At 57.9% G+C, this 20,400-nt stretch overlaps 4 protein-coding genes across 4 annotated transcripts; 2 read left to right on the forward strand and 2 right to left on the reverse strand.

Annotated features, from left to right (window-relative positions):
* Positions 1–1,502: 1,502 nt before the first annotated feature.
* On the reverse strand, positions 1,503–4,108 carry BESB_072280 (uncharacterized protein; the record flags this gene model as incomplete). Its single annotated transcript, XM_029365601.1, has 5 exons — positions 1,503–1,667; positions 1,979–2,036; positions 2,437–2,570; positions 2,834–2,926; positions 3,500–4,108. 5 exons carry the CDS (start codon positions 4,106–4,108, stop codon positions 1,503–1,505), a joined length of 1,059 nt encoding a protein of 352 aa, XP_029218085.1.
* A 2,090-nt stretch (positions 4,109–6,198) lies between these two features.
* Positions 6,199–7,608, reverse strand: BESB_072290 (uncharacterized protein; the record flags this gene model as incomplete). The annotated part of the gene is made up of 1 exon (XM_029365602.1): positions 6,199–7,608. The coding sequence occupies one exon, from the start codon at positions 7,606–7,608 to the stop codon at positions 6,199–6,201; it is 1,410 nt and encodes a 469-aa protein (XP_029218086.1).
* A 2,058-nt stretch (positions 7,609–9,666) lies between these two features.
* Positions 9,667–11,699, forward strand: BESB_072300 (uncharacterized protein; the record flags this gene model as incomplete). The annotated part of the gene is made up of 4 exons (XM_029365603.1): positions 9,667–9,817; positions 10,317–10,541; positions 10,951–11,096; positions 11,505–11,699. The coding sequence occupies 4 exons, from the start codon at positions 9,667–9,669 to the stop codon at positions 11,697–11,699; spliced, it is 717 nt and encodes a 238-aa protein (XP_029218087.1).
* Positions 11,700–13,932: 2,233 nt separating this feature from the next.
* BESB_072310 (CRAL/TRIO domain-containing protein) lies at positions 13,933–17,438 on the forward strand (the record flags this gene model as incomplete). The annotated part of the gene is made up of 2 exons (XM_029365604.1): positions 13,933–16,455; positions 17,148–17,438. The coding sequence occupies 2 exons, from the start codon at positions 13,933–13,935 to the stop codon at positions 17,436–17,438; spliced, it is 2,814 nt and encodes a 937-aa protein (XP_029218088.1).
* Between the last annotated feature and the right edge of the window lie 2,962 nt (positions 17,439–20,400).

The raw sequence follows: 20,400 nt of genomic DNA on the forward strand, positions 1-20,400 counted from the left end.
TAGCTTCTTTCAGCCCACGCGTGGAGACAGAGTGCGGCAGGCGAGCATTCGTGAGCGTAGACCGGGGATCAACGGCAGTGCGTAAAGTTTAAAGAAGAATCCATTGCGGCTCCCAGTGCGGAGGCAATGCAATATCGGGCTTCTCATTCGGCAGACTGTGCAGCCGGCAGAGCACGATACACTTTGATATCGGACAACTGAGGAAGTCCCTGTGGTGTGGCACTTCCTGCAGACAAGATTACAGAGACTGCTAGGGACTGCTCGTGAAGTGGTTTGTAGCGTTAGCGCAGGTTCCGTTCGCCAGCCGAAACTGCGATGTTGCCTCTAACTTGGAAAACAAGGGCGCTGTGTTGTTGGAGCAAACATCATCAGCAGACCATGTGTGCCTCCACTTTTTGTATAGTCCTACATAAATATGTGTATATACACACACGAACATAAGAGCTCTTCGTTCCACCTCATCCTTGTGAAGACGCCGCCCCCTGTGTCTACCGCGATTGGCTTCGACTTCTGCAAATACTGGGCGCCCCCACGCTGACAACGACTACGATATCGCTACGTCCATACGATCGGTGTCATGCTGTAATCTCCCGCAGTCGCATAACTGACAGTGTTGTGGTACACTGCCTTTCGGCTGCCTACATCGCCGCGGAGTTCGAGGAAAGGTGCCCTCGAGTCTGTTCTTGTTTTCACGGGAAACTGCAGTACCGAGTTCGTTGTTGGTTTTGTCACAGTGGCTTTTATCGTCACCTGGATCTGCAGGTTACAGCGTCTTATACGCGGGCCGAATATAATATGCATCTACGGCAATACTTTTGCTGGCGCGCTCAAGAAAGAGAAACCACGACGCAATCTGCAGGAGCATCTTCAAAGGGAGCCCGGAGCAGCCCACCGAGATGCGTGCAAAACTGCCTAATCCTGAACCCGTAATTCATGTTTTGATGCAGCGTTGCATTTCCCAGGAGCAGACGTACGTAGTCCGCTGGGAATCTGGAGTACAGAGCTCTCGCGACATATCCACCAAACATTCGCAGACCGTTATTCGCCGTGCCGGATCAGACTTCTGAGGGAACATTTGTTTTTTTCGCTCAGTAAACGTGTGGAGTCGAGGCCTCAGCTTCGTGGACTGCATCAGCAGCCGACATCCTTTTGACGCGCGTGAATTGAGCAAACTTATTAACTCATTTGTCTCAAGAGAACCGCGGACCGTTCACATACTGGCCGCGTGAATAGTTCGCTGCGGAGACACAACAGGTCAGGCCAGACTGTCCCGTAAGCGCAGCTTCGTGGCGGCAGCAAACAGTCGCTATTTCCCGCCGGCGAAAGATATTACACAGATCCCAGCCCACAATTGCAGCGCACGCAGATACGCCTGGCGCCGCGTGTGCAGCCTGTGGTTGACCCGAAGAGCAGGAAGTGGAGCAGCAGAGCCGACTCGGCTCGCATTTACAGAACTGTCTGGTAAGGGTTTAGGGGTTTGGGGTTACACGCCTCCTGACGTTTCACTCTTTCCTTTTCGAGGGGTGATCACGCTCACGCTGACGCCTCCGTTCTTCCGCCACCTCGCGCTCGCGCTCCTGTCGCTGCTTCAGAAGCGTCTGGTGCACCGCCTTCTCGCTGTCGTGTCGCATTTTGTCGACGCGTCTCATCATGCGCGCCAGCGCTCCCTGCAATCGCACGGAGAAAGGGCACACGCAACAGGCGCGCGGCGCCAGTTCCCAAGAGCCACTCGGTATTCTGCGTGAGCTGAAGAGCCACGTATGTGAACAGCGTGCAAGGCTGAATTACTTGTATCGGCGCACCAAAAACTTTCGAGGGCCTGCCATCTCGCGGGCGCTGCAAAAACGCTTCTCCCATCTACCAGTACAAAAACCTCGAGTGCTTCGGCAGGCTTCTGTGCGATCCCTCTCAACCTCTGACTGGTTTGCCTGACCCTCCTTCCCCAGTGCCGCCACTAATGATTGCTTTTTTAACTTACTGTGCGTCGGTTGAGCACCTCTAAATCTTCTGCCTGCAGCGCCGGTGGTTCGTGCGGCCTGTGTGTTTTGCAGACCGAAACATACTTCGGCACTCATGCCGGAAGAAAAATATAGCGCTCCGCACGTAGCTCGAGGAACGGAGAGACACTTCCTGCGCCCACGGCAGTGGTGAAACGACTGAGCCTGTGTCCGACATACTAGCCAGAGTGCTTATCCATTGCTCCGCGATGCATGCGGAAGCAGTGCGCGTTGGCACTGGAAGTGTCCGCGTGGTTCTCATCGCACACGCACAGATGTGTCCAAACTGACAGCCTCGTAGAACTGAACTGGCGGCGTGACTACGGAGACACAGGAGACCGAGTGGAGACCGGTGGAGTACGCCGCGCGGCAAAAAGGCAGTGCCTGGTGTGTTCACTGAAAACGCGTTCATACGCCGGCTGCAGGATGGCATGGTTACCTGCACGGTTGGTCAGCCGCCCACGCGAGGAGATTAGTCTTTGTGGTCGCTCCACAAATCCACTGGAGGGTTCGCATGTTGAAGTAGAAGGGGAGGCCACCGCACTTTCCGCCGCGATCGAGCTCTTGCAGCAGCTGAGAGACAGACGAGGGACGAGGGAACCGCACGGCATGACGCTGTGTCTACGCCTGCGCGAGTGTCTATAAAGCGCCGACAGCCGTAGTAGGTGCCTTGAATCACCGGCATTGCATATCGTCATAAATGAGGTACGCACAAGCACCTCGACGTACTCTGCGCACGCCGCCAAAAACTGCGGAGGTATGCCTACTCACAAGGTTCCCGGAACTCGAGTGCGTTCGAGCGACGTCGCGTTTCTGCTCAGGTGCGCAGCCCTCACCTCGAAGTTGAGCGCGTTATGCCACACCTCCAGGCGGTGAATTTTGACGCCAGACAGAAGAGCCTCCACAGCCTTCTCGACAGCTTGCATTCTCTGCAGAAAGCGGCAGCGGATCCCCGACGCTCTATACAAATATCCACGAACAGTTCCCAACACAAATGCTGCGACTCGGAGGCCTTCCAGCAGTGGCTGAAGGCACGAAATCTGCATGTGACTACGACGATTTCCGGCGCAAAGGACACTCGAAATTTGAGCAAAACTTTGGCACACAGGAACAGCTCTCTGGCCCTGAAACGTCTCCACGAATGCGTGGACGGCGTTGCCTATCCTCGCGCGCGGCCGCAGATCTCTCTGGGCAGACTGCAGAAGCCAGTCTTGGTGAAGCGTCCTTCAACGACGCATCTGACCGCGTGACGCCACGGATGCAGCTGAGACGAGTCGCCTGATGCCCGATAGCCATCGAAATGTGAAATGCATTCATGGAATGCTCGTTGCATGCACGGCCATCCTCCCCTGGCGGATCCACTGTCAAGCGATCAGCGTGCTACGACAAGACGCACAGCGGGGCTATCGAAAGCGAACTACCCAAGAATCGCGACTGCCTCCGCCTGTCAGGATTTCTGCCGATTGCGGGCGCCACGGTTCCCCTCGAATAGGCGGACTTACTCTGCAGTATTCGCACTCTTCCCCAACAAATGCGAGAAGATGCGGGAGCTTGTCTTGCGCCCTCTTCCACCCCCACGCGAAGGCGAGCGGCGCACGGCGTCCAAAGTCTGTCGGAGGTCGCGCGTCTCTTGACGGCGCCCGCCGCCGCGCACCTGGGCACGCTGGCTGAGCTTCTTGGCTCTCTTCGTCGTGAAGCACCACGGAGCCACACAAGTTGACCTCTCCCTCCTCTACACTGGCTTGGCCGCTGTTGCCTTCACACAGAAATCCCCCCGAACGCCGCCGAGACGCCTTTGCCTTGCCCTCGCGTGAGCCGCGGGTACGGGCGAGAGCGGCGGGACAGTTTTCATTAGCGGGAGGCTGGCTGCTTGCGGAAGTTTGTGCCGGTGACGCAGGCACTGTGGACTGGCCTCCAGTGGGGCCGGGTGGTGGTGTCGAGGCAGAAGGGCCGTTCGGCGAAAGGGCTACGGCGCTGGCAAAAATATGCGTGCTTCCGTACATTGTCGGCACCGCGGACCCAGCGATCATGGACACGACCGTGGTGGCAACCAACCCGAGGGTTGCCGCGAAGAAAGAAGCAAGCTTGCGTCGGACAACAAGAGGCTCCATTCTGGAGTAGCATTGCACACGCGCGTCCGGACAAGCAGCAAATTCTGTCTTGTGGGCGCTGAGCGGCCTACGGTCACAACGTGTGAGCCATGAAAGCCACTTCTCTGCCGCTCTGGCGAGCCAGAAAAGGCGCGCGTAGCCAGTTGCCCCCTAAGAGAGACCTACTGGGGAAACAACCAGCTAGCTCGCGTCAAAGCCTGCGTGACTGTGTCTGCTGGACAGGGGTGAAGTCCTCTTCGGGGTCGGCCGGCTGTCTAGTTGAGGACGCGTCCCCTGGAAGGTGGCTAAAACGGGCACAGACACGGGCAAATACGCTGGATTCTGGATAGAAAACCACTGTCATGACAGCGGAATGAAGACCAGTGGTCGTTTCCCCCGGCGAATGCATATTAAACTTGAGTATCTCCGGAGTTCGGGTCCGAAGCTCCGCACGCGTGTCTTCGGAGACATTGCGTGCGCATGCGCGCATGCAATCAGGATGTCTCTCGAGCGAATCGAGTGAAAAATGACCGCCGCTGCAACGCGGCAGAGAGTTGTGACGCGTGGCACTCTCGCAAGTGTACCTAAGCTGCGTGGTTCAAACTCCGTGGTGTCTCTTAAGTCAAGCAGCGACTTGCTAGCGAGAAGCTGACAAGGGCTCCGAGCACATGTAGCAAGCCAAACATGACCGGAATGGTGTTCGGAAACTATTTTCCGCGATCCAGTGTCTTGGGGTGATGCGTGCCATTGTGATCGGCGCTAGTTTGCGATAGCCAAGACTGCACAGTTGCTATTCGAAGGCTGGGTTGAAGAATGCTCACGCACGAGACATCATCATTCGCTGTTGCCTGTGTCGCCGGATATCGGACTCGGCAAAGTGAACCAGTGCGGTACGGCAACGAGCATTTCCGGTTTGACGACTACGCCAGTGCCCGAGTGGGAAGACGCTGTAACAGCATCTACCGAGATAACAGTAGGTGCCGGAAAATACATACCAATATACCCGTAGGGTTGCAAGGGTATGAGTGCTTGCCGCAATGTGCCGTGTCAGTTCGACCTCATGACTGCCGTCAGTTCGACCACATGGCCGTGCCCACGTCCACTGCAAAATATTCGCTGTATCGCGCCATTTGTTTCACGCAACGACCTGTTTAGTTCCCCGCGTCAAAGACTGAGCGCATGCCAGTTCGCCCCCGGGGCAGGAAGTGCGGACTACGGTCCGCATCCAGGCACGGCCCTGCAGAATTCCTTCAGAGCAGTTACACAGTGCCTCTTACACTCCGCAAGCCGTTCTTCGAATCCTCAGCCATGCAGCATTCACATCTCGACAGCCGAACGCGTGTTATTGTATGTATTCGTGCGGGCCGTGTTCACAGGATAAGCATATATGAACAGGGCGTTCCACGGTGTAAAAACAAGAGTTGGCCGCATCCATGAAACACAGAATACGATCCATACAGTATGACTCTGGCTAGCAAACACATACTGACAGATGTAGCGGGCGCTGTACATGTTTGGCACTAGTCCGGCCTCGTCGACCCCCAAATTAACGGGGGGTGTCTCTGTAATCGGCGTTGAGATAGCCGCTCACAAACTCAAGCAGTCGCGGTTTGGGAGGCGTGAATCGTTTGAAGCAAACTAGATGGCCACGAAAGAACGGTGAATCACCATTCGTACTCCCGGACAACACGCAGAACATGAATGCTGCGGAAGTCTGTCTCGAGTGCCGCAAATGACGCTAGATATTCAGAAACGCAACCTTCGGCGAGGTGTTTGATGGTCGGCATCACCCCACTAGAACTGTTTTTTTCTGCGGGCGTGCGGGGTAGGGCGCATATGCGTGTGTCGGCGCGGCGCCAGTAACACAAATCCAAACTGAGCCAACTGTCCGTCAGCCTTCTCAGACATTCAGGCAAAATCCCGCGCCTACTGCGCGGGGATCACGCTCCAAGGCTTCTCGCCATGTGCTGCACCATATGCCGAAACCGGCAGCACCCGATTATGCTACAAAATCGACGCCTTGGGCACGAAAAAAGTCGACGCAAAAAAACTGCATGCGAAGGCGCTTCGTCACACGCAGTTCCGCGCGGGGCGCCAACGCTGCTGGACAATTAGTTCCGCATTCCTCTAAGCTCTTCCATCAGCTCCGCGTACGAAGGCGGTTTGTCAGCATAAGGCGGCGGTCGCGCCATCTCAGTCGATTTCTCATGATCGGTGCTCCCTTCTTCGGTGCTGGAGCGTTTCGCGAATGCCTTCCTTGCAGCCGCTCCTGCTGCCACCGTAGCAGCTACTCCCAACAGAGCCAAAACACGTTTCTTAGCCCGACTCCCCTCGGACGCCTGTTTGGCCTCCCCTGCCTCAGAGAGGTACGGATCCCCCCGCGTCGCGCCCCCAGGGGTGCCAGTCGGCAGCTCCTCCTCTGTCTCCTGCACTTGCGGGTATTTAAACGAATAGATGTCAAAGCCGCCTGCCTGTTGATAGTTCGAACCTGCCGCACGACCTTCCAGGTAATACGGCACATAAGATGAATGGGGTGGCGGCACAACACTGGAGTGTTCACGACCGTGACCTGGATTGCGCGCATTCGCCGCCTCGTCATGCGCAGAGCGCCCCTGCGTTGCGTTGATGTGGTCGCGGGGGTGCTCGCTCGCCGGCGCTGTTTCCAGGTACCCGTAGAAACGGTCATACCCCCCGGGAGCACGCTCTCCGCCACCAAGGTAGAGCGTCTGGGTATTTGGGTAGGGGGCCTGCTGCGGGAGACCATACACAGCCTGATTGGGAGCAGGGTACAGCGGATAGCCCGGCGCCGCAGGGGCGTATCCACCATAACCCGCACCAGGAGCGGGATATCCAGGGTAACCCGCATGAGGAGTGGGATATCCAGGGTGACCCGCATGAGGAGCGGGATATCCAGGGTAACCCGCATGAGGAGTGGGATATCCAGGGTGACCCGCATGAGGAGCGGGATATCCAGGGTAACTCGCATGAGGAGCGGGATATCCAGGGTCACTACCATCAGGAGCGGGATATCCAGGGTCACTACCATCAGGAGCGGGATATCCAGGGTGACTACCATCAGGAGCGGGATATCCAGGGTGACCCGCATGAGGAGCGGGATATCCAGGGTGACCAGCATCAAAAGGAGGACCTGCATATACGAACAAAGGCGCGGGAGTCGTGTACGAGGAAGCACCGTTGTAACCCGAGGGCATGCTTCCTGGAATGGTGTTATTCGCACCAGCGTGCCCAGGCATCTCAACCAATACAGGTGTCCCGCCACTGGTCACGACGACGACCGGCTGCCCAGGCTGTCCAGCCGGCACGCCTTGAGTCGGCTGCTGATGCGGCATCCGATGCTGACCCTGATGAAGCGGCGGGCCTCTCTGTGGAGCCCACGGCCGGTTCTGTTGGCGCCTTGCGCCAGTGACGTCCGCAATATGAGCGCCGAAGCTGCTTTCCCCCCCGGGGACGGAGAGGGCTGCGACCGCGCATGTGGTAAGAAAGACTCGGAGGGCTGCCATGGTGCCGCCGAAAACGCTGGGAAACCCCACAAAGGAGCAAACAGAACACCAGAAGAGAATTTTCCGTCGTTGCCGACAAAGGACAACGCGCAGCAGCCGTATCTGTGAGCTATTTTTGTTGTATGCGGCGGCGCCACGCCTTGTCGCGTTTGCCCCATATGCATGCGCGGCTGTCTCGTTGCGACGCGACGGCAGACTGCGTCGCATACAGACAACGGACGCTCACGCACACCGGGCACTGGCACATGGTTCCGCTAAATTCTAGTCCCGTCGGCACGGGGTGGCCGTAGATCTACTATGATATTGCCAGACTAACGAGATAGGCGCGGCGCAGTTCGAAAAGTGCTCCGTTGCCCGCAGAATGTCCCGCAGTGCACGTTTTCCAAGTGAGAGTTCCTGCAACGGTGCCTGGTTGCGGAGGCCACGCATTACTGCTGCCACGAAGAAGCACGTAGCACGTATGTTCCAAACAATAGAAACAAGCATTGCAAGCTGTGCGCAATATGTACAGTGAAAGACGAAGAACGGAGGCCAGGCGAGGGCACGGGGGGGGGGGGGGGGGCTGGGGGGGTTAACAATGGTGGCGTGATAATATTGTAAAGGTATCTGCTGTGTAGCATGGAGAATATGCAAGAAGACGAACATAGAAGTCTCTAATGCGCCCATTTTCAAGAGCGTGGAAGTTTTCAAGGGACAAAGAGGGCGGTTGCATGCAGGACGGTGAAGGGGTGGTGAGCTGCCAAAGCACGCCGCAGCTCGCAAGCGTACTGTGTGCGTACAGTCTCCGGAAAGTGTTCGCCTATGAGCAAAAAAACTACATATGGAGCTTCACATGAGACACTGAAGAGACGAGATGCTGCCGTCGCATGCAGAGACGAGATGACAGTTTGGTAGCAGTCACCAATTACGGAACATTTCAGGCTCGCGGAGCACGAGAGCCACATGAACTATGAAGCAGCGGAATTTTTTTAACTGGGAGGCCTCGCTCTACCTGAGGTTCATGCGTGTACTGAGCCACTGTCGACCGCCTTTTCGTAGCACATGCGCGAACGGCTGCAGTTGGCTCCCGTCGCTATCCCATTCAGTGCTCAGATCACGGATTCTCTGCAGCCATTCAGGAAAGAAGCACCTAGAGTGGGTGCCGTTGAGGTCATTGCCTCCTCTTGGGTGCCAGCGAAATGGAACTTATTGGTTCAGGCCTGAAGACATGCACCGCAGCTGAGGACATCTCAAAGAAGACGATGAAGTCTTCTGTGTGGATGTGTACGACAGACCTGTTTCGTCAGACAGATCAAGGGTCAGGAGCTTCGTGGTGCGATGGTCATGCAGGACTAGCAGAGACGTGGATCTCCGTTGGCCTTATGCCACGCGCGAGGCCTCAAGAGAAGAATCACGGCCGCGCGACCTCGCTTTCTTTTGTCCGGTGGGAGTGCGTTGCTTCTGCAAGGTGCGTAAACGGCCACTTCGATGCATTTAAATCATGCACCAGCGGAATATATGAAGGAACTCTCACTATACAGCCCTACCGTTGTCGCGGATGCCGAACCCGGGACCCGCTGCTCCACTCACACGTAGCGGCACTGTACGTTAACCCCACCACAGAGGGAATCAGAGACACGTTTAACTGGCCGTGCGGGATGTGCTACGAATACGGAGGACATCACCGCAAGTCCTGTATCGAAGGCGACGCGATAGCCGAGCCACAGCAGCACCTGGCGAATTCGCTCTGGGGTCTCCCTGCTTGCCTTGCAGCGTGACTTGGCGGCATATTACGGGAGCGCCCCCCTACTACGGTGCGGTTTCCTCCTTCGTCAACAGGTTCTGTCGTGTATTGTGGCGGCGTGAGTCGGTCGCAGAGAAGTTGTGTCCGTTTGTTCAGCGAGCGACTAGCACCTGGTCAGTGCCGGTTGCTCTCGGTGTCTCAGTGGACCCCCCGTGTGATGCGAGGCCCAACACCTGACTGCGCCCCTATGCGTAAGGATTGTTCCAAGCTTGCCGGCACTTACATTGGCCGCAGCTAACCAAAAGTGACTATGCCCGTTGGTTCAGTGGGACAAAATGTTCCTCGCCAGCCACCCGACGGCGCTGACGGCGAGTGCGGTTGGCAAGACCCCTTTCCCAGTCTTGACCGCATATAAGGCGAAGTCTTTCGGGCTGATTTCGGCACCCAACATGCACTGGAGCGCGTCGATCGCGTTCCAGTTCGCTGGTAAGGATCAACCACAACGCTGTTTTCAACTTTGTCTCGGAAGCGTGTCTTCTCAGTTGATGCCACGCCGGTCTTGTCGATTCTGTGCGGGCAAACTTCGTTTTCTCCGTGGGGTACTGTAGCATCTCAGAGGTGTCCCCTGTGGAAGGACGGGGCTGCAACTGTACGTACCCGTGCGCCACCGGATTTTCTCCATCCTTCTTTTCCTTTTCTCCAAGATGAGACGTGGAATTACGTCTTTGCTGCTTCTACTCGGTCTGATTGGCCTCGGCTCTACCTTCTCGCTGGCTGTTGAAGCGGGTAAGTGCGCGTTCTGCTCCGTAGACGCGTCCGCCGGTGTCACGTACACGCCGGGTTCTTGGTTTGAGCCACGCGGCTGTCTGTGCACGCAGCATGTCGCCATCAGTGCCTTGGTGCGTTGCTGGCTGGAGCACTTTCTTCCTGCATAGGTAGAGGTTAGTTTCTTCCGTGCATGACTCTGTTACCTCGTTTGTTTCAGGAGAGGCGCCGGAGGCGGCAAACGAGGCGGCCAGTCCCGAAGGCGCAGAGGAGGTCAACCCCGATGTGATTGAGCACAGCGGAGAGGAGCTGAAGGACCCCCTTGGGTTTGAAGCCCTCATCAGTATGCTTGGAAAGGACATGGACCTCGACATGGATCACGGCGGCCTGTCAAAAATCACACAAGTCCTCCAGGAGCTGACAACGCACCTCGATGAGTCCCACAGTAGGTGTTCAGTACAGCCGGGCGACTTCGGCCTTTTGCTGTCGCGGACGCGGTTCATGCTACGCACGCGAGGGGCTCGCCAGACCCTCGAGCGTTGTTTGGGGAAGCAGCTTTGCTGGACGGTTCTTCTGGGCTGTGATGAGGCGACGCTTCGCCGCCGCAAGCAAGGCGAGGCGCGGCCTCCTGGGTGACGACTTCCGCGTTATGGGGTAGATGGGGGGTTCCAGCAGCAGGGGAGGGTGGGGGGGAAGCTAGGCTGCCTGAGTGAGTCGGCTGTTGGTGCGGGGGCGGCCGCGGCTTTGCGGACACGGCCGCCTCTCTGGGCTCTGCAGCAGGACAGCTGATTGAGTGTCGGATGCGGGAGCTGACTCGGTCGCGGCGGCTGGTGTGTGCACGTCTCTGCATGCAGAACAGCAGTCGGAGGGTGGGAAGGCGCACCCCGTCCTGAAGAAGGTTCTCTCGCAGCGCACGCATGACAGAATGGTGACTGCGCTCCAGAAGATGTACTCCGACGTGCCTCGACAGGAAATCAACGACCAGCTCCACGCCGTCATGGTGAGTGGGCGACTCCGCCGCGTTTCGAGGCCGCGGCGCGCACTGTCGGAGGGACAGAAACCTTAGATCTCTGTCGGGAGCGGGGAGGTCTGCGCCGCCCTTCGGTGTGCACCACAGGGGGCAACGCGCCTACCTCGCGCCTTGTGAACACCCGCCCTCTGCAGCCTGCCGCCTTTCGTGGGACGGTTTTGTCGTCGCGTGCGAGCTGCCAAGCTCTGCAAAGGTGCCTGCAGTCGACGACGACCTGTCACGGGCCGGAGCTCTGTCAGGACGTCCGTCTCGGCGCGCCGAGGGACTGTGGGGTTTGCGCGAGCGGAGAGGGGTGGAGGGGGGGGGCGGGTTCGCCTGAGGCGTTTGCGCGTGCTGTGCGTCCACGCGACTGGTGAGACGTTCATGTGCTGACTGCAGGCGCTTCTGAACAACCTGAAGGTAGATCCCGGCATGTCTGCGGAGAGCCTGTTGGAGAAGACTGCGATGCACCTCGGCATCGAGCTGACTCCGGACGTGTTCGAGGACATGAAGAAGCACATGGGCTGGGCGGCGCGGCTCCTGGGCGGCATGTCGCCTCACGTCTTGGGCGACGACAAGGCTGAGGAGCTCTAAGCCCCCTGCGGCGTGGTGGTTACCCCTCCGTTCCGTAAGCCTGCTGCGGAAAAGTTTTTCATTGTTGTTTTCTTGACTCTGTGCTTCTTCAAACGGCGGCGTCAGCCTTGCGTCTGGATTTCCCTTTTTCGTCAACGTGAGAACCTGCCTGGACCTACAGATCAACAGAGAGCGTAACTCGCATGCTTTCCTCCCAGCGCGGCGCCAACTACGCTTGAATAACATGCGATCCTGTTTTCGCGTCGCCTCGCCTAGTACGTAGTAAGACACGTGAGATAACTCCAGCCCCATGCGGTCGCTGCTTTCACTTGCAGCTTCCGTTTTCGTGACGCATTGAAAGACCTCAGCGGCGACACTGCTTGGGTGCCACGTGGAATATCCAGTCGAGGGAGTGGACGAATGGCCTTCAACTGGGAAATGCGGCAGCGACGCAGTTGTCAGATGGGCGCCGCGTTTGCCTGCAGCCCGCGTAGGAAAAACGTTTGATGAATGGGCTTTCGCACCTAGGGCATGTGAGATTCGTGGCTACGTCCTGCAGAGGCTCCGAGAATCCCGAAAACGCGCACTCGAGGAAGGAAAGAAGAGCTTGCGTGCTTCGGCGTGAGCGTCCGGTCCTAGGCTACAGAAACGCGTACACGTAAACGGGCTTGGGGGCTGCGCGGGTAGGCGTGCCAGCTCGAGCTCTGGCTGGGGGAATCGAACCCACTTTCTCTGCGTCAGTGCACAAGCGAACTCTTCCTTTCACTGCACAGTTTCGTCTCACACGTGTGAAGGGGACACGGAGGCCAGGTCTTCTGATACTTAGTACCACGAGCTTGGAACGTCCCCCTCGAGTTTGTGAACCAGCGTGCTAGGGAGGCCCGTTGCCGGTGGCTTTCTACACGTGAGAACACGTCTGCATGGATCCCTGATCGGGTAGGTGTTTGACCCGCGAGCCGGGGTCGCACTTTGTCAGCCGGCTTTCTTTTCAAGTTCCAGCGTTAACACGTCACGGCGAAAACTGCTATCACAAAGCAGACAGAAGATCTGGAAAGGAAACTGCCGCCGCAAGAGAGAAGGGCCGACACAGCTTGGTGGCGTGCTCATGCAGGCTGGTGTAACTGACGAGGAGGAGGATCTGTTGAGGATCTATTCATAGTCGATTTTTTTTAGTTACCAACGTAATCCGATGCAGACAGACCAACACAGCAGCTGGGAGGTGACAGTAGTGACCCTGCACTGCCTGGCTACGCCTACAGAGGCACCAACTCGGTTGTTTCTTCGGTTGCCTATGCACTGCGGCATCGAAAGCGACCTTCTTCCAGGTGCGAAAGTTGCTTCCTTCCGAGTTTCTTCACGGGTGTGTCAGATCGTCATGCCGACCCGCTGGTGGGCGGAGAGGCGGTGGCTGGCGCCGTTCCCAGCCCCTTTCGCAGAGGAAGCCTAGCCGTTGGTTGCTTCAAGAGATTTGAAGCCCCACGACGTACCTCAGCTACGTTATAAGCTCCGAAACTCACCGTCAAGGCTCTCCTCATCGACCCTTTCGGAAAACGCGGTCGGGCGCTCTGCTCCAGCCGCGTACAGCGTCGGGGTCGCGGGGGCTTGGACCGGGGGGAGCGTACGCGGCGCTCATCGCTCCGCGGCAGCCTTCTGGGGCTGTCCGCGCCAAAAACATTTCGCGCGGTTTTTGGTGGACGCCGGGCAACAACTACTCGGTTTCCTGCTAACCTTCTCCTCTGTCTGCTCAGGCTGAATTTTTTCAGGCTACACCTAGGAGACGAACCAGAGAAAGGTGACCCCCTCCGTTGTTCGCTCTTTTTCCCCCTTCTTCGTCCCTGTGTGCGCTTTCTCTCGCGAGCGACTACGGCGTCGAACAGCTGTACATACACTTCGTCGAATACGAAGGGAGGCTGTGTTAGCGGCGCACCTGCTCTTTAGACGTATTCACCCTCTCACTCCATCTGTGCGTGCATCTGTGTGAAATGCTTTGATTCATTTGACGGTCGCTGCGTCTTTCTTTCAAGACAGCGCACGCGTTCCTCGGTTCCCTTCGTCCGGTTTGCGCGATCCCTGTAACAAACGACAGGAAACCGCCCGCCGTAATCCTTGATCTCTGGTTCGTTCTAAACCCTCGAACTCCTGTTCCGGTGTGTTGCCTCGCACCTGGAGGGCGGCTCTCCAGCGTCTTCTCTCTCTGTTCGTCGCAGACCACCGTGCTGTCCTCTGGTCGAGCGTCGCCGTCGCGTCTAGCCCTATGAACCAAGCCGCTGTGCTGGCTCTCCTTGTCTTCCACTTCTTTACTGTCGTGCTGCCGATCTGCCTCGTGCTTCTCCACGTTCTCCTTGGGGCGCTGTTCATTCTCTTCCTGGTCAGAGTGATGCCGCAGGGCGGGAACGTGGCGGCGCTTGTGCGCGGTCTGATGGAGACCGACGTGGCGGAGGCGACAGAGGGCGAGGGCGTCCCCTGCTCCCAACCAGCAGCTGGCCCTGGCGACCGCGACGCGACCGCGGGCGAGAACGCGTTCCACGCTCTCTGGAGAGTGCTCAGCGTCTACCGCCGGACGTTCCGCGCGGAGCGGAGCCCGGGGGACGCCGGCGAGAGGCGGCCTCAAGGAGGCGACGAGGGGCGAGGGGTCGAGAATGCGCGCTCGTCGCAAATACCTGGAACCGCGTGGGAGCGAGGGCTGGCTGGAGGGCCGGGCTCGCTGCCTTCCCCGGAACACCTGCTTCCCTACATTCCGGCAGACGCGGAGTTGGTGGTGAACGCAGGGGAGAACGAGGCGGCGACTTCGCTGCGCCGCCGGAAGGAAGACGTGTATACGAAGCTTCACAACGTCCTCCTGGGGCTGCCGCCGCCGATCGTCACGTCGGTCCAGCCTCCGCCGTACGCACTGCCCTTGGATGCGCTGCTCTTCAACCCGACTGCCTCCCACACGCACCTGCGGTTCCCGCGCGCACAGGGTCACCCGCTGCTGCTGCGACAAATCTTCCTCCACGTGCCTCTCTCGCGCCGCGAGCAGCGCTGGCTTGACGCCCTCCACGTTCTGCTGAAGCAAGACTTCGGCGAGCCGTTCCCCCCCCGGTCGTCCGCCGCCAAAGGCACGGCTCGCGCTCCACGGGCTGAGAGGCCTTTGCCGGAAGGGCGCGAGGAGGCGACCCCGCCTGAGAAGCCGAAGGAGGGCGCGGAGACATCTGAGTTGCAGACTAAACCCGTGGACGAGGGCAGACCCCTTGGGGGGGAGAGACGCGCGAGCGACCGCAGCACCGAGGCGCCCACCGCCGCGGCCTCGCCCGGGCGCAGTGCATCCGCGAGCCGGAGAGACAGCGGCGACGTGGCTGGGCGTCAGAAGAGAGAGGCGGGTGGCGCAGAGGCCGCGCGCCCTCCCGAGGGACAGGCAGAAGAGGAGAGCGAAGACATATTCTCGGATAAGGCGGAGAGCGCGGAGGCGGGCGCTCGCCGCAGAGGCTCCTCTGAGGATTTTTCGTGTTTCCTGCGCTCACTCGACAGGCAATGGACTACAACGCCGCTGGCTGAGGGCGAGACCGCGTCGCTCCAGGGCGACCAAGACGACGACGACTTCGAGAGCTTCATCGAAGCGGTCGAACTGTCGCGGGCGACGTGCAGTAGCGCGGCGCATGCGGCCGCTCACCGCGGAATGGGCAGCAAAGAGAAAAAAGGTGCAGGGAAGGGAGACGCGCCGGCGCCCTATCCGAGTCTGCTGGAGCCCGCGCTCCTGCGGGTGCTGTGGCTGATCTTCCGCAAGCAGAGCCGCAAGTTCGCGCCGCCCGGGCCTCCAGAGTCCAGCGCTGATCACCACCCGGCGTCTCCGCTCGGCGCCACACCCGCAGCGCAGGCACATAAGAAAGACGAGCCGCTCCCCTCTGGCGCATCTCGCGCCTCCAAGGTCATACTCACGCGCGACGAGGAGGCTCGCCGAGCAGAGGGCGCTGCAGAGGACGAAAGGCCGCACCGTGCCGGCGAGGGCAGGGCCTCGTCCGCGGCGCGAGAAGGGCGAGGGACGGGGCTGAAGGCGGGCGAAGCCAAGGGCACTGACGGGCGCTACGCGGACTCGGGGATGACGGAGGAAGAAGAAGTCGCGGAGGCGCGGGAGCTTGCGCGGGAGGCGGCGGCGCACGTGGGCAAGATGGTGGCGTTTCGCCGAGAGGTCTTTCCGCTTTCGGATCGCGAGACGGCGCTTGCGAAAGACCTGCAAAAGGGACTTCTCTACTGGTGCGGGCGCGACGTGGCGATGCGGCCAGTGTTGGTCCTGAACCTGTTGAAGCTGGACGCGGAGGTGATGGAGCTGAGTCGCTTTCTCCGCCTGCTGCTCTTCGTCTTCGAATGGGGGCTGCGGTATCTGATGGTGCCAGGCAAAGTCGAGACGTGCGTCGTCCTGCTGGACTTGCGCGAAGTCTCGCTGTGGTCGCTGCCCTACTCGTGTCTGCAGACGCTGGTGCAGACGCTGACGCTGCAGTATCCCTTCCGCCTGCGGAAGATGTTTGTGCTTCACGACTCGCGCCTCATCAACGGCATGTGGAACCTCGCCAAGGCGTTCCTTACCGACGTCCAGCAAGCAAAAGTCGCCACCTTCAAAGTCGAGAAGGGCAAACAGAATCCGCAGCTCACTGAAGAACTCCTTCACCTCGTCCATCCCTCGCAACTCGAGGCCAAGTTCGGCGGTACGCGACCCAACATCGCCGACGACTTCTACCCCTTCCCCCTCGCGCCGCCCGAGCCCCTCCTCAGAAGATCCAAAACTGGCGCCGTCTGCAAGCAGGTGAGAACGCGAAAAAAGTCACACCACACGCCCGTACACGCATGCATATATACGTACATAGATACACGCATGCATCTAAATACATGCAGACATACAGACACCTACATATATGTTGACATGCACTCGTGCGTACATACATACCTACGTAACATATATACGTACATACAGACTTGCACACATACATACAAATCCATATATGCATGCGCGTGGGGGTGTATTTCGGTATTGAGTTACAGGTGCGAGACGTTTGTGACCGCCCCTCGGCTGTGTTGTGTTTTTTTCCAACACTTTCCGCAGCTCGTCTTCTGTCTGTCTTCCGCACGAGGAGAAGCTCTGCTGAGGACGGCTAGGTGGCTTTATATATACTTCGAGGCACGTTAATTAAGATACACCACACAGCGGAAGAAGCAGTTTTGCACGCAGCATTTTAAGTGGACGGCGATGACTCTTTCTCCTTGCTTTGCCTACAGAAACCGACGGGGGCGTCAGTTGCGGACTGCTGGAAGGTAAGACACGGACCGCTGCGGGACTTCCCTCGTTTTCGTCGCCTCGCATCTTTTCTTCATCTCGCCTTTTCTTCGCTTCTCCTCTGCGGCCCTGGCTCCCTGGGTCTTCCATGTGTGGGCGTGTGCATGCGCGGAGCGTGCTGCTCGAACTTGTCGTCTGCGTGTTTGTGTTTGCGCGCCGTCCAGGCTTCGGATCTCTTGACCTCCTTCGGCGTCACGTGGGACGGCGGTTGCCGCCTGCCGGTGCAGTGGAGCACCGTCGTCGCCGCGGCGATCCTCCGCAGTCCAGCGGTGCGGCAGCAGTCTCACCTCGTTCATCTCGCCTCGGCGGCGTCGCTCAACTCCTGGTCTTCCGCTTCTCCGTCGGCGCTGCCGTCGCGCGCCGAGCGGTCTTCGTCTCTCCTCTCGGCGCGCGACGCGCCGGAGGCTGAGGCGCCGGAAGAGCGAAACGAGAAAAGCCAGACGCGACGATGCTAGACGAGCCTCGAGCGTCCTGTCTGTGTGTGGCTGTTCGACGCGTATGCACGCGGAGGTGCTTGCGCAGGTTACGGCCCGCTCTAGGCGAGTGGAAAATCCGGTTTTATCAAGAAAAAATCGACAGTTCTTGCACGTGCGGTGGGGGCGATCGCGCCTACATGCGCACACATGCACGTGTGCAAGTCGGTATACGTGTATATATGTATACATATATATGTATATATACGTATGTGCATGCGTATGCAGGGCACGGATGTATGTCAAGGGGGGCTTGGAGGGTTGGCTGAAACAAAATTCCGAGTCCTGCCGCTGGGCTGGGGCCATCGAGTTTGCGTCTGGTTACAGATAAAGATAAAATATATATATATCGTCTGCTCTCCCACTCGTGTATGCAGATTTTTGGGTATGCACCTACGTCACGTGATAGCTGTGATCATCCGTGCAAGTGTAGCTACACACGCGTATGTATGAGTTTTGTTCTTCAGTAAGCTTGATTTTCGTGTGCGGAGTAGTTTGAGTGTTTCCGCGATGGCAGTCTCTGTTCGGAGCCGGAAAGGTCTTCGCAATCCAAGCCGCTCTGCAGCCGGGGCGTGTCAGCGTCGAGGGATGTGTAGCGTTAGATCTCTCGCTGTGTGATTTAGATACCTTGCTGAGACGGGCATGAGCGTGATGTCGCGGTGTCTCTGGATTCGTGTGCCCCCACATGCATGTGCATATCTACGCGTCATCTGCATGGTCAGACAAAGGTCGCGCGCACACGCATATATACATGCATATATCCATGTATGATGTCTCTTTAAGAGGCTGCTCGCACGAATGTTTAAGGCACCTATGCAGACGCGCCTCACTCTCGTATAAATGGGCATCTGTGTATATGGATATTTTTGAGCGTGGATGCGCGAAAGCGCATCGCATATGTATCCACGTATGCTTGCAAGCAGGACGGGTACGTGTATCCCTGTATTCCGTAGTTCACTTCTCTGGCTGTCTCGGTCATTTCAGGATTCATTGTGACGCGCCGACCCCCGCGTCTTCTTGGGGTGAACGCGCGCCCCTGCGGCGCAGGCGCGAGAACGCTCCTTTTTTTGAGAAAATGAGGCAGATGCGACGCTGCCTCGGTTGCGTGCGCGCGAATATGTGTGTTTCGGTGGGGAGAAAACTAGAGTCTTGTCAAATTTTATTTCTTCCGGCCTCCGTGAGATTCAGACCTGCTGTCCTGAGCGCCGGCACCGACACTCCGTCAGACAGCGACACTGCCGCGCCCTTCACGCTGCGCGAAGGCCCCCACGCCCCACATGATCACGCGCACATATCTTTTATATCTATATCTATACATATCTATAGTTGGTAGATATGTGTAGGCATACGTATACTGTTGTTTCATGTGCGCGCAGGCTGCAATGGCTTTCACTTTTCTTTCCGTGCTACGTGCTCGTGCTTGTAGCCTCTGTGAATGTACGTATATCTATCTATCTACATCTAATATAAATATATACAGTGGTTGTATGTGCTTAGCAGGGACCACAGCGTGCGCGGTCTGTAGCAGGAACTAGGCAGGGTGTTGGCAAGGCTGGGACCTAAAAAGCGCACGCAGGAGCGGAACTCCTATTAAAGTCAAAGCTGGCTGATGGGGCGCAGGTCCGGCGCGCTTGGAGCGGGAAACCGCTGAGACAGAGACACCCGATTCGGCATTCGATACACCGCGGGAGGCGGGAGGCCCGTGACTTTTCTGACGGTTGAATGCCGTGGGGCTGATCTGTAGCTGCCAATTTTCCTCAGCATGCCAGTTTGTTTGCAGACTCTCCCAGGCTTTCGCATTTCGGCGACATGCGAGGTTCAAAATCGCCACTGGTACACCGTACACACAGATGTGCATAACATAAATCTCTATAATACAAGAGTCCATGTAATATTTGGATATTATATGAGGGTTTAGTATTTATGCAACATACAGGTGTATAGGTATATATACATGTATATCGCTGTTGTGGCGCTCGATTCCGTCACCCGACCTGCAGCCTACATCCACATCCGCAAACGAACATGTATGCACTGATTCTCCGCCTACCAAAGACGCAGCGGTCTTCATAAGTGCGCGTACCACAGACACTGACACACCACACATGCACTGGCACGTCTTGAGCGGAATTGTTACTCCGCGCGCTGTGAACTCGCGGCGGCTCGAATACGGCTCAGCATGCACCAGAAAAAGAGCCTTTTCAGCCTCCTTCCGAACAACACACCGGCTCCGTCTCGCGGGAAAGCTGAGTTAGCGTTCCGAAACGACATTTGATTCCATTCTCGGCTTGGAAGCCTCTTTTTCGCGCAGGGAGTTGCAGGCTCGCGACTTCGCCTCTTCTGTTGCTCGGTTATGCGGACTCCCAGCCGCGCGCGCGGCCCACACACGCAGTGTCTCGACGTTTCACATGTTTGGCAAAAGGAATCGAATGCTCTCCGCGGCAATTACTCAGGTGTGTGCTCAACTGGCATTCTTCACTGGCGTCGTTGCTGTGGCTTTCCGCGTGCCCGAAACCGAGCTTGAATCGAGGAAAGTGACTCTCTCTCTCTCCGGCTTCAAGGACCTCGCAGGCATCTGCCGACCGACTTTGCGTGCGGCACGCGAACAGTTAAGGTTTTTAGACAGATTGCGGTTTTTCTGCAGTGGAAAATTCGCATTTCGTCTGCTAAGAGGAGGCATCGAGGGTTGCCTTCGGAACAGCTTCTTCGCTTTACTCGAGAAGAAGGAAGTCCGTTATTCCGTCGTCGTAGGGGAGCGAGACCGGGCGACGCCGCCGCGGCGAATCCCGCAATTGCCAGACGGGAACCTCAGCCAAGGCTCTCTCTCCATCTTCTCAGTTTTCCCTTTAATGTGTTGTGAACTCCTTCAGCTTTTGTCATCCTTTATCAGCTTCCCTTCCTCGCTCCCTCCCTCGCTCCTCCCGGCCGTCCTGTCTTCCCTTCC

This window comes from Besnoitia besnoiti (assembly GCF_002563875.1).
Source record: "Besnoitia besnoiti strain Bb-Ger1 chromosome Unknown contig00007, whole genome shotgun sequence".
Lineage (NCBI taxonomy): Eukaryota > Apicomplexa > Conoidasida > Eucoccidiorida > Sarcocystidae > Besnoitia > Besnoitia besnoiti.